This window comes from Rhinoraja longicauda, chromosome 8 (genome assembly GCF_053455715.1).
Source record: "Rhinoraja longicauda isolate Sanriku21f chromosome 8, sRhiLon1.1, whole genome shotgun sequence".
Classification (NCBI taxonomy): Eukaryota; Metazoa; Chordata; class Chondrichthyes; order Rajiformes; family Arhynchobatidae; genus Rhinoraja; species Rhinoraja longicauda.
In genome coordinates, this window is record NC_135960.1 from 62,102,061 (window position 1) to 62,114,622 (window position 12,562).

Genomic DNA, 12,562 nt, shown 5'->3' on the forward strand with positions numbered 1-12,562 from the left:
CTCAGTCTGAAGAATGGTCTCGACCCGAAACGTCACTTACTCCTTTTCTCCAGAGATGCTGCCTGACCTGCTGCGTTACTCCAGCATTTTGTCTCTATCTTCGGTTTAAACCAGCATCTGCAGTTCCTTCCTGCACATCTTAAATGATGACTGTTTATATTTGTGCATTTGTTGTTCTAGCAATCTTTTCCCAAAGAACTATCTTCTAACTTCCCCTTTATAGTTCTGTTGCTGATTTCATCCCATGACCTTTGTTACTAGCCCAGTGGCCACAGGTGCTATCCCTTGCTGTTCATTCTCAATTACCGCCTTTGTGTAATCATGTTACGTCTTTCCATAGTTCTTCAGTGTCCCATCTACCAGCTAACCAAGATCTATTGTAGTTCAGCTCACGTCCATGGCTTTGCATTCAGGATATATACAAAATAGAGAATCTAATTTTTCCTTTTTAATATTCTCACTGTTCCTGTTCGACTTGTGCATCTGGATCCAGTGTTTCTCGATTCCTTATACCGTGGAGAATATTACGGAGCATGTTTCAATGTCTGTTTTCAAAATGCACTCCTCTTTTTACCAGTATAAACTGCATTGATTATATACCTATCTGGTGCCCTAACATCTCCCATTGTCTTGATTGCCTAAATGTTCATGTTCATAGGTGATAGGAGCAGAATTAGGCCATTCAGCCCATCAAGTCTACTCCACCATTCAATCATGGCTGATCTAACTCTCCCTCCTAACCCCATTCTCCTGCCTTCTCCCCATAAACCCTTACACCCTGACTAATCAAGAATCTATCTATCTCTGCCTTAAAGATATCCATTGACCTGGCCTCCACAGCCTCCTGTGGCAATGATTTCCACAGATTCACCACCCTCTGACTAAAGACATTCCTCCTCACCTCCTTCCTAAATGAATGTCCTTTAATTCTGATGCTATGGTCCTAAACTCTCCCACCAGTGGAAACATCCTCTCCACATCTAGTCCTTTTCACGATTCACTAAATGCTTCCATTGTACCTCTGTGACCAGAAATCATGGCCGGTTCTGATGAGAACATTATTCAGTTTGATTATGATTTCTTTCAACCATCCTTGTAAAATTCAAAATTAAGTTGGTTTTGTTTACTCTACATTAGTCATCCTTGTTGAACTATGTGTGTCATAAATTGCGTGTTTTTTCCTTTTCTCTTTTATAATTTGTTTTCATCTTAGTCTCTTGAAGCTGAGGTTTAATTGCACCACACTGGATAGCTGGTCAGCATGTTATTTCTTCTTTAAGCAGCAATATTTCATCAGTCTGAAGAAGGGTCTCGACCCGAAACGGCACCCATTCCCTCTCTCCTAGATGCTGCCTGACCTGCTGAGTTACTCCAGCATTTTGTGATACCTTCGATTTGTACCAGCATCTGCAGTTATTTTCCTACAATATTTCATCAGTAGTCTGGCCTAGCAAAAACCTGTGCTTGTTCACTTTTACTAAATGTAGCATTAGTACAGTTGCTAAAGTTAAAAATCAGCTCCTTGGTCTTGCTGACACTGAGAGCAAGGTTGTCGTTCTGACATCATTATCGGATTATCATTCTCCGTCCTACACTCGGACTCATCATTACCCGTAATTAGTCCAACAACTGCGGTATCGTTGGCAAGTGTAAAGATGGGACTGGAACTGTGTCCGGCCACACTGGGTATTGAGTGAGTAGAGCAGGGGACTGAATGCACAGCCCTGAGGTTGCTCCTCGAGGAGGGAGGCTTGCATGCACTGGAATTTAGAAGGATGAGAGGGGATCTTATTGAAACATTTAAGATTATTAAGGCGTTGGACATGTTAGAGGCAGGAAACATGTTCCCAATGTTGGGGGAGTCCAGAACCAGGGACCACAATTTAAGAATAAGGGGTAGGCCATTTAGAATTGGATGTGAGGAAAAGCTTTTTCAGTCAGAGAGTTGTGAATCTGTGGAATTCTCTGCCTCAGAAGGCAGTGGAGGCCAATTCTCTGAATGCATTCAAGAGAGAGCTAGATAGAGCTCTTAAGGATAGCGGAGTCAGGGGGTATGGGGAGAAGGCAGGAACGGGGTACTGATTGAGAATGATCAGCCATGATCACATTGAATGGTGGTGCGGGCTCGAAGGGCCAAATGGCCTCCTCCTGCACCTATTGTCTATTGTCTATTGTTGTTGCCATTTCGTGCTCATTGTGGTCTCTTGATGGGGAAGTCAAGGATCCAGTTGCTTTGGGATGTGCAGAGACCCAGTTCCCTGAGCTTGATCAGAAGTGTGGAGGGGATAATGGTGTTGGATGCTGAGCTGCAGTCGATTAACAACAGCCTGCCGCATGTGTTATACCTGTCCAAGTGGTCCAGTGCAGAGCGGAAGGTCAGTGGGATTGCACCCCCATTGATCCATTGTGGCAGTGGGCAAATTGTAGTGGCTCCAGGTTATTGCTGTGGTTGGAGTTGATTTGCACCATGGCCAACCTCTCAAAGCACTTCATCACCAGGGATGTTAGTGAGGCACTGAGGCATGTCAAACCGGTATTATTGATGCTCTTTCAAAGCAGGCGGCATCCTTGGACCATAGTAATGAAAAGTTGAACATATCTACAGAAACTCCATCCTGTTGGCCAAGTGTACCCGGTCCAGAAACTTTCCATGGATTCACCCTCATGAAGGATCTGACGTTGGGTTCAGTGACTGAGATTAGCCTGCCTTCGGGGGCTATGGGGGCCCAAAAAGGCACTTCAGTGCTCTCTCTTTCTGAAGTGTGTGCTGAATGTATTGAGCACATCCGGAACTATTGTAGTATGGGAAGGATCATTGCCTAAATACTCTCTGGATAGCAATAAGAAAATGCAAGCATCATTTAACATCTTCCTAACATTGGGTCAGACCACTGATAGAATCTCAGTTGAAAAGTAACAAAACTTCAAATGCTGGAAAATCTGATCTGAAAAGCAGCAAATACCAATTAACTCAGTAGATCAAGCAGCAAATTTGAAGAGAGAAATAGATTTAACATTTGGGGACGATGTTCTTTCTAGACCACCTTAGAACCTCAAACTGTCGATAGTGGAGAATAGCTCACTCAACATTGGCTAGGATTTGACTGTAAAGACTTCTCATTCTTTAATGTGTCTAACTAGCACACAGCTAACAATGGCATGTTTCCTTTATCATCGTTACTTTGTGGCGTATCTTTCATTCATTTGTTCTATATCTCTCTACAACACCATCCATATCTCTCTCCTGACTCTCAGTCTGAAGAAGGGTCTCGACCCAAAGCTTCACCTATTCCCTTTCTCCAGAGATGCTGTCTGACCCGCTGAGTTACTCCAGCTATGTGTGTCTATCCCCTGATTCTTTAGCTTGGTGCTGGCGGCTTTTATTTTAATTATAGCCAAATGACTACAGTTGATTTTGGCAGGAGATGTTACACATCACAGAGTTTAGTTGCAGTAATTGTTTTGGGAATTGCAAAGTACAATTATGGATTCCAAAATAAATTTTGATCGATCGCTAAGATACTTTAGGAAAATCTACTAATTTCTAAGTTTCCAGTCTTTAAGATCATATCAGTTCAAAAACATTTATAGCCTTCATTTGACCTCCATCAATGTATGGATGGGTTCAGGCAACTTTTTTCAGGCAAAATGAATCCATACTTAAGGTGACTTTTACTTACTAAAACAAACATTTATTTTCATATTTTGACATTTGAACCTTCTTTAATCTTGTTGCAACCAGGACGTTAATACAAATTAGACATCTCAGCTTCCAATTTACTCACTGACCCATCACTTGAATAGAGTTTGTGGTAATCCCGGAAAATGGTATCGAATTAAATACACCAGCCATCCTTTAAATTATCTTTATTCTTTTTTACACATTTTAGAAAAAAAGGCATCTCATCTCAGCTCAATGTTACTTCCAAAGTATGCTTTATTTAGCAAGGTAGAAACATGGCCAGTTTAGTTTAGTTTAGAGTAAGAAAATAACTGCAGATGCTGGTACAAATCGAAGGTATTTATTCACAAAATGCTGGAGTAACTCAGCCGGTCAGGCAGCATGTCAGGAGAGAAGGAATGGCTACACAAAATGCGAGTGTAACTCAGTCTGAAGAAGGGTCTCGACCCGAAACGTCACCCATTCCTTCTCTCCCGAGATGCTGCCTGACCTGCTGAGTTACTCCAGCATTTTGTGAATAAATAGTTTAGTTTAGAGATCCAGCATGAAACTGGCCCTTTTTCAGCCCACCGAGTTCACACCAGTTCCATGTTCTCCCATTTTTACATCCGCTCCCGACATATTAGGGGCAATTTACAGAGGCCAGTTAACCTACAAACCTGCATGTCTTTGGGATGTGGGAGGAAACTGAAGCGCCCAGAGGAAACCCACACGGTCACAGGGAGAAAGTGCAAACTCCACACAGACAGCACCAGAGGTCAGGATTAAACTCAAGTCTCCAGTGCAGTGAGGCAGCAGCTCCATCAGCTATGCCACTGTGACGCCTTTAAATCTTATCGCCGAGTTCATGTTCCCCAGAGAATCCAGTACAAAATCCTCCTCATGACCTACAAAGCCCTCCATAACCTGGCCCCATCCTACCTGACTGACCTCCTCCACAGGCACACTCCCACCCGTACCCTCCGCTCTGCTGCTGCTAACCTCCTGTCCCCCCCCATCCGGACCAAACTCAGATCCTGGGGGGACAGGGCCTTCTCCATCGCTGCTCCCACCCTCTGGAACTCACTACCCCAAACCGTCAGAGACTCCTCCTCACTCACCACATTCAAAACATCACTGAAGTCTCACCTGTTCAGCACTGCCTTCAACCACTGACCGTCACCTCACCTTATTTTTCCTTTTCTGTTTGTTTACTTATTTATTTTTCTATGTTTTAGTAAACCTGTAAAGCGTCTTTGAGTTTTTAGAAAAGCGCTATACAAATGTAATGCATTATTATTATTATTATTATTATTATTATTATTATTATTATTATTATTATTATTATTATTATTATTATTATTATTATTATTATTATTATTATTATTATTATGTTTGGGGCTAATAATAGAGAAATAAAGAAGTAAGTGAAGATAAAGTAGTTTTATGTGCAATCTGGATTGCTCAAGGCAAGAAATTGCAGAGGATTGTGGAAACAGATTGGATACTGACATACAAATTAGAACTTTGAAAGATGGATAGTACTGGGGCAAGGGCAAACAGCAGGGAAATTGGAGTGATTGGATAGTGCAGTGGACCCATGGCCTGCTTTGAATTGGCAGATACCCCAAGAGATTTGCTGCACTGGCAGATATCCTGAAGATACACATTCAAGTGTCCAATTCTAAAATACTGTTTTGTAACAATGACAGTGTCAACAAAATAAAAAAACTGATCAGTGATTTACACTTTTCTTCCCTTGCAGTTTTCTACCGCATTATTAGGTCATAGCAATTAGGAGTAGAATTAGGCCATTCGGCCAAACAAGTCCACTCCGCTGATCTATCTCTCCCTCTTAACCCCATTCTCCTGCCTTCTCCCCATAACCTCTGACACCTGTACTAATTAAGAGTCTATGTATCTCTGCCTTCAAAATATCCACTGACTTGACCTCCACATGCTTTTGTGGCAAAGAATTCCACAGATTCACCATCCTCTGACCAAAGACATTTCTCCTCATCTCCTTCCTAAAATAATGTCCTTTAATTCTAGGCTATGACCTCTCGTCCTAGACTCTCCCACTAGTGGAAACATCCTCCACACATCCACTCCATACAAGCCTTTCACTATTCTGTATGTTTATAATTAGATTCCCCCTCATTATTCCAAACTCCAGCGAGTACAGGCCCACTGCTGACAAACACTCATCATAGGTTAACCTACTCATTCCTGGGATCATTCTTGTAAACCTCCTCTGGATCCTCTCCAGAGCCAGCACATCCTTCCTCAGATATGATGCCCAAAATTGCTCTCAATATTCCAAATGCGGCCTTACCAGCGCCTTATAGAGCCTCAGCATTACATCCGTGTTTTTTGTATACAGGCCCTCTTGAAATAAATGCTATCACTGAGTTTGCTTTCTTGTGTTATATCTTGTATTAATCTGCAAATTCCTCGATTCAAATTATTTTGCTTTGTTGTCCTTCCTTATGGAATACATCACTTCCCTCAGAATTAATTACAGCAGTGGAAAAGATACTGCTATCATCGATATACTGAACAGTGGCATCTCAGAAACCTCTCTGCTCATGAAATTATCTTGGTTTTAAAAGTGGGTGCTGCATTTAATCGGCTGTTCAATTATCAGTCAACGATAAACTCTAGAAAATATCAAAATAAACTTTTTTTTGACGGGGAGGTCAATTTGTTATATCTCATAAATTAAATTCTGTGTACTTTTTCTTACCTTTAAAAATACAGATGGGTTTTGAAATTTTGGATGAAATCCTGAAAGAAATATAAAGTTACACGCCAACCTTTATCCTTTATGGGACTAAAGTAGCTAACAGAAATGTGTGACAGGTTCCACAATGGACAATGTCATGGCAAAAAAGAATGCGAAACAAATACTACAATCTTTTCAGGCTCAGTGGTTATTCTGGTGAAAGTACTGAGAGTTTTGTCACCAGGAAAATGTGCTGTTAAGTTCAAGTCACTGTTTAATAATAGTAGGAGCATAAGCACACAGATTGGAATTATACCCGCTGAACAACCCATGTGTGTCAAAGAAGGGATGAGATGCTATAAAGAAAAGGCTTGAACACAATTTCCACTTCTCAGACTATGTCAACAAACAGAAAAGAGTACCATCTGCTTATACCACATTCTTTAACCTAAAGATCTACAAAAAGAAACTGAAAGAAAGCAAACGGAAAATGGGCATTGAACCAAGAAAGCAGAAAGTAACTAAACGCACAGTTAAATACATTGGCTTTGAAGAGGCTTTTAAAGCAGTAAAAGTTGAGAGGTAGAGGTTTTGGTGAGGAGATTTCAGCTAATAAGAGATGGCTAAAAAGAGGGAAGGTGTACAAGACAAGAAGACAAAAAGAGAGTTCCAGGAATGTAATATGGGGCTGGAAGAGCCTGGGGCAATAATGAAAGCAAGACTAATTTATAGGACAGGATGAGTTGGTCTTGAGTGCCTGGTTTCACAAAGTTAGTGAACTGAAGAAAAGGGATAATGGATAATGGACAGGCAGAAGTTAGTGTGGGATTACATGACTGCAAAGGGTTTTGTACAAATTGGAATATATGGATAAGAGGGTCAAAAGACATACGAGCTAGGAGATCACGGAGACAGTGTGTCAGGATGTGATGGGAACAATTTGGTGAAGAATGAGGCAAATCCTATTGAGAGAGACTAGGATGCAAGAAAAATCTTCAAGACCCCTAATAAAATAAAGATTGACAAAATGCAGATGTTCTCATAAATGTAAATACTAAATACTAAAACTTGAAATTCCATTCCATACTTGTTGAGCTTTCTGGGAAGAGTCGGCTGTCTAGCTTCGAGCAGACATTCATACATTGCAATTATCAAAAGTGCCCAGGCTTTATGCTGGAATGAGAGTGTGTCTTTGATAGTTCTGTTGCTGTTGCAGGTGATGTTGAAAGGTAAGGAATCAAAAGCAATCGTGTAACAATTACAATAGTGGATTTTCCTTCTGACCACACTTATCTTTTTGAGTCCACCTGCCAAGCCAACAACTTCTGCTCCCCTCTGCAACTCCCTGGTCCACTCATCCCTTCCCATCCAAACCACTCCCTCCCCAGGAACTTTCCCCTGCAACCGCAGGAGATGCAACACCTGTCCCTATACCTCCCCCCTCGACTCCATCCAAGGGCCCTGACAGTCCTTTCAGGCCAGGCAGAGGTTCACTTGCACCTCCTCCAACCTCGTCTACTGGATCCGTTGTTCTCGGTGTGGGCTTCCATATGTTGACGTGACCAAGCAGACACTGGGCGATCATTTCACTGAACACTTACGCTCAATCCACCTTGGCTTACACCATCTCCCACTTGCCAAAGATTTAAACTCCCCTTCCCATTCCCATACTGACCTTTCTGTCTGGGCCTCCTCCACTGTCAGAGTGAGGCCACACGCAAATTGGATGAACAGCACCTCAGATTTCGCTTGGGCAGCTTACAACCCAGAGGTATGAACGTTGATTTTTCAAATTTCAAAGAACCCTTGCATTCTCTCTGCCCCCCCCCCCCCCCCCACCTCTCCCATCCTAGTCGTCCTACTATTGTCCTACTACACTATTCACATCCTTGTATATCTTCGTTATCATCTCTTCCCCAGCCAACAATGGACCATTATGGGCTCCACCCTTCCTTGGTCATCTGTTGCCGACCCTGATTTGTTCTGGCCTTTTCCTACATGCAGTTCCCTCCCATCCACTGAAGAAGGGTACTGACCCGAAACGTCACCCATCCTTTATCACCAGAGATGCTGCTTGACCTGCTGAGTTACTCCAGCACTTTGTGTCTAACTTCTGTTTAAAAATGATTACACAGGCTAGTCTGAACAAATGGAATCAGTTAGTAGAAAATTATGTTTTTTGAATGGTGGATGGCAATGAAACTTTAATGGTCCCCTGACAATTATTCCACATGCCTGGCCCATTTGCTATTTCACAATCTGAACCTGGTCACAGTGCATTAAGTAATTAAGGACTTGGCCAAAAAGAGAGCAAAGGAAGCATGCAGGTACAGCAGGCAGTGAAGAAAGCCAATGGAATGTTGGCCTTCATTACAAGGGGAGTTGAGTATAGCAGCAAAGAGGTCCTTCTGCAGTTGTACAGGGCCCTAGTGAGACCGCACCTGGAGTACTGTGTGCAGTTTTGGTCTCCAAATTTGAGGAAGGATATTCTTGCTATTGAGGACGTGCAACGTAGGTTTACTAGGTTAATGCCCGGAATGGCGGGACTGTCATATGTTGAAAGACTGGAGCGACTAGGCTTGTATACACTGGAATTTAGAAGGATGCGAGGGGATCTTATCAAAACGTATAAGATTATTAAGGGGTTGGACACGTTAGAGGCAGGAAACATGTTCCCAATGTTGGGGGAGTCCAGAACCAGGGGCCACAGTTTAAGAATAAGGGGTAGGCCATCTAGAACTGAGATGAGGAAAAACTTTTTCAGTCAGAGAGTTGTGAATCTGTGGAATTCTCTACCTCAGAAGGCAGTGGAGGCCAATTCTCTGAATGCATTCAAGAGAGAGCTAGATAGAGCTCTTAAGGATAGCGGAGTCAGGGGGTATGGGGAGAAGGCAGGAACGGGGTACTGATTGAGAATGATCAGCCATGATCACATTGAATGGCGGTGCTGGCTCGAAGGTCCGAATGGCCTCTTCCTGCACCTATTGTCTATTGTCTATTGTCTAAAGATATCAGGTGCTGGAAATAACTGCTCGAAGATTGAAAATATCTCTCTACCTTCTTTTCTGACTGAAGAAACAGTCACCATAGGGCAGCATTGCGACACGTTGATTCGACCAGGGTTGTGGAATTAGAAAGGCTGCTACTTAAGCTACTTGGATGAGAATGTACCAAGCGTGGTTAGCAAGTTTGCATATGTCACAAAAGTGGGCGGTATTGTAGGCAGTAAAGATGGTTCTCAAAAATTGCAGCAGGATCTTGATCGGTTGGGCAGATGGAATTTAATACAGAAAAATTGATTTTGGGACGATTAACATGGGCAGAACCTACACAGTGAATGGTCGGGCTCTGGGGATTGTTGTGGAGCAGAGGGATCTAGGAGTGCAAATACCTACATCGTTGAAAATGGTATCATGGGCAGATAGGGTGGTCAAAAAGGCTTTTGGCACATTGGCCTTCATCAGTCAGAGTAGTGAGTATAGAAATTGGGAGGTTATGTTGCAGTTATATAAGACATTAGCGAGGCCACATTTAGAATATTGCGTCCAGTTTTGGGCACCATATTATAGGAAAGATGTTGTCAAGCTGGAAAGGGTGCATTTATGAGTATGCTGCCAGGACTCGAGTACCTGAGCTATAGGGAGAGGTTGAGCAGGCTATGGCTCTATTCCTTGGAGCGCAGGAGGATGAGAGGTGACCATATAGAGATGTACAAAATCTTGAGAGGAATTGATCAGGTAGACGCAGAGTCTCTTGCCCAGAATATGGGAATTGTGAACCAGAGGACATAGGCTTAAGGTGAGGGGGGAAAGATTTAATAGGAACCTGAGGGGTAACTTTCTCACATAAAGGGTGGTCCGTGTATGGAATGAGCTGCCAGGGGAGGTTGTTGTGGCAGGGACTATTGCAACATTTAAGAAACTTTTAGATAGGTACATGGATAGGACAGGTTTAGAAGGATAAGGGCCAAACATGGGCAGGTGTGACTAGCGTTGATGGAGCACCTTGATCAGCATGGGAATATTAGGCTAAGGGTCTATTTAAATGCTGTATGTTCGCAGGCAGGTGGGACTAATGTAGATGGGACATATTGGCTGGTGTGGGCACGTTGGACCAAAAGGCCTATTTCCATGCTGTAAGATTATTATTGGAGGATAGGAGGCACATTTGTGATAAAGTAAAATGGCAGAGATGGAGAGTGAATCCATGTGTCGTCAGCATCCACTGGATGGGCAGAAACCTCTAACAGTGATCAGTGCGCTTGGAATTCTGATATAAATTTCATTTCTCATTACTAACTGAAGGCATTCCATTTTGTGTATTTTAACGAAAAATTTGACCAAATAAGCCAAAGTTTGCATCTGTTCATAAACATACCTTGTTACACTGTGAAAATTCCCAGCCGTCACAAGACCTTGCAGCCTTTCTGATGTGTATATATCTTGGGTTTAATCTTCATGAATATAGATTTATTTTGTTGACATCACAAATGGAAACTTGACCCAGAGTGTAATAAATAACTAATATTTCCCACATAGCTGTTGACTGCATGGTACTATGTCTTTTAAAACTGTGTTCTTTTTCTGTGCTGTAACCCCTTTGAACCCTTTTCTTGCTTGCTGCTGTTGATGCCTTTAATAATGGCTGTGCAAAGACTCCTTCCAGGTACTTGTACTCTGCTTTTGTTCCCAAGTGAGACCTTGTCATGTCTGCTGGGCTTCCTGTAATCTTTCCAGTGTCTTTTCCCTCTCTCTGTTTAAACAGTTGCTTGTTTTTGTGTTTCCATTCCTGTCGATAAAATCTATAACTAGTATGCAGAACAGCCTTCGCTAACAGTAAAAATTGCACCTCCATTTCATGCGACTCGGAATTTTGTGTTGATGTTCACGTAGAAATGATTTACAAATATAACAATGCATCTTTCACCTGAAACAGCATCTATCCTTGTCAGTTGTTGTTTAGAAAAATTTCAGATTTGTTTAGGAAGGCATGAATTCAAGAAATGGCTTGCGTTGGAAAAAAGGCAGCATGCGTCAAAGTGATTGAAGTGACCTTGTGCCATGACGTTCGTTCCTGGATCGTTTCCCATGAACTGCATGGGAAATTGACTTGGACTGTGGAATGGAATGGGAGCAAAATTGGAAACATTTCAAATGAAATGTTCGTAATTGTGGAGAAATCTAGCCCGGTGGATCTTTGCAATGTTTCCAATTTGGAAGGCTTTTGTGCATTGGGAAAATAATCCTCAACTGGAATAAAGATGTAAATAGCCACAGTGTTTGGACTACGGTTATTGGAAGAAGAGATATTGTTGCTGCATTAATCATATTTTGATATATTTCACAGGGAATTGAATGGACTCATATTGAGTACTTCAACAATGCCATCATTTGTGAACTAATCGAGAATGTAAGTGGATCTTTTCCAGTTTGATTTGAGAATTGGCTGCCTTTTTAAAATTCAGTAGTTTTAACTTTGAAACACCAGTAAACCTTTCGTAAGGTGGTAAGAATATGGAAATTACAAATGCGTGGAGAAATTGAAATGATAGCATTAATCCACGCAGGGAGAGTCTTGGTGCATGTAAGAGGAGATAGCCACAAAAAGCTGGAGTAACTCAACGGGACAGGTAGCATCTCTGGAGATGTTTTCCTTCTCTCCACAGATGCTGCCTGCCCCGCTGAGTTACTCCAGCTTTTTGTGTCTATCTTCGGTTTAAACCAGCATCTGCAGCTCCTTCTTACACATGTAAGAGGAGGCTTGATGCAAGAGATAATGGAATAGATCTAAAGGAAAGAAGTAATTAAGATAGGAGGAAAAAAAATGTAGAGTGTTTTGAATAAATGGGTTTCTTTATTCGATCTACGTTTTATGTAATACTGGTCCACAGAATATAACCACCATAAAGCAATAGCAGAGAGCACCAAACATGAGGTGCTCCACTCCCAAATTCAATATTCCTCAAATTCCCAGTCAAATTGGTGTGATCAGGGAAAATTGTTATTCCTACATCTGGTAACTGACAGGAAGGACCAGAAAGAACAAAAAAAGAACTGCTGGGGAACACAGTGGGTCGAGCAGCATCTGTGACTGAAAGGAATTGCTGCAGAATCTCGATCCAAAACATCGACCATTCCTTCCCCCCTCTCCCCCCCCCCCGTGATGGACTGTGATAA

At 42.2% G+C, this 12,562-nt stretch overlaps 1 protein-coding gene across 3 annotated transcripts in view; it reads left to right on the top strand.

The window, feature by feature from the left end:
- Positions 1-12,562, top strand: part of myo1b (myosin IB) — a 263,983-nt gene that overhangs the window by 204,854 nt on the left and 46,567 nt on the right. For all 3 annotated transcript variants that reach the window (XM_078404126.1, XM_078404124.1, XM_078404125.1), the window contains exon 15: positions 11,733-11,795. In XM_078404126.1, coding sequence (XP_078260252.1) covers positions 11,733-11,795 — 63 coding nt within the window. The remainder of the gene's footprint in view (positions 1-11,732; positions 11,796-12,562) is intronic.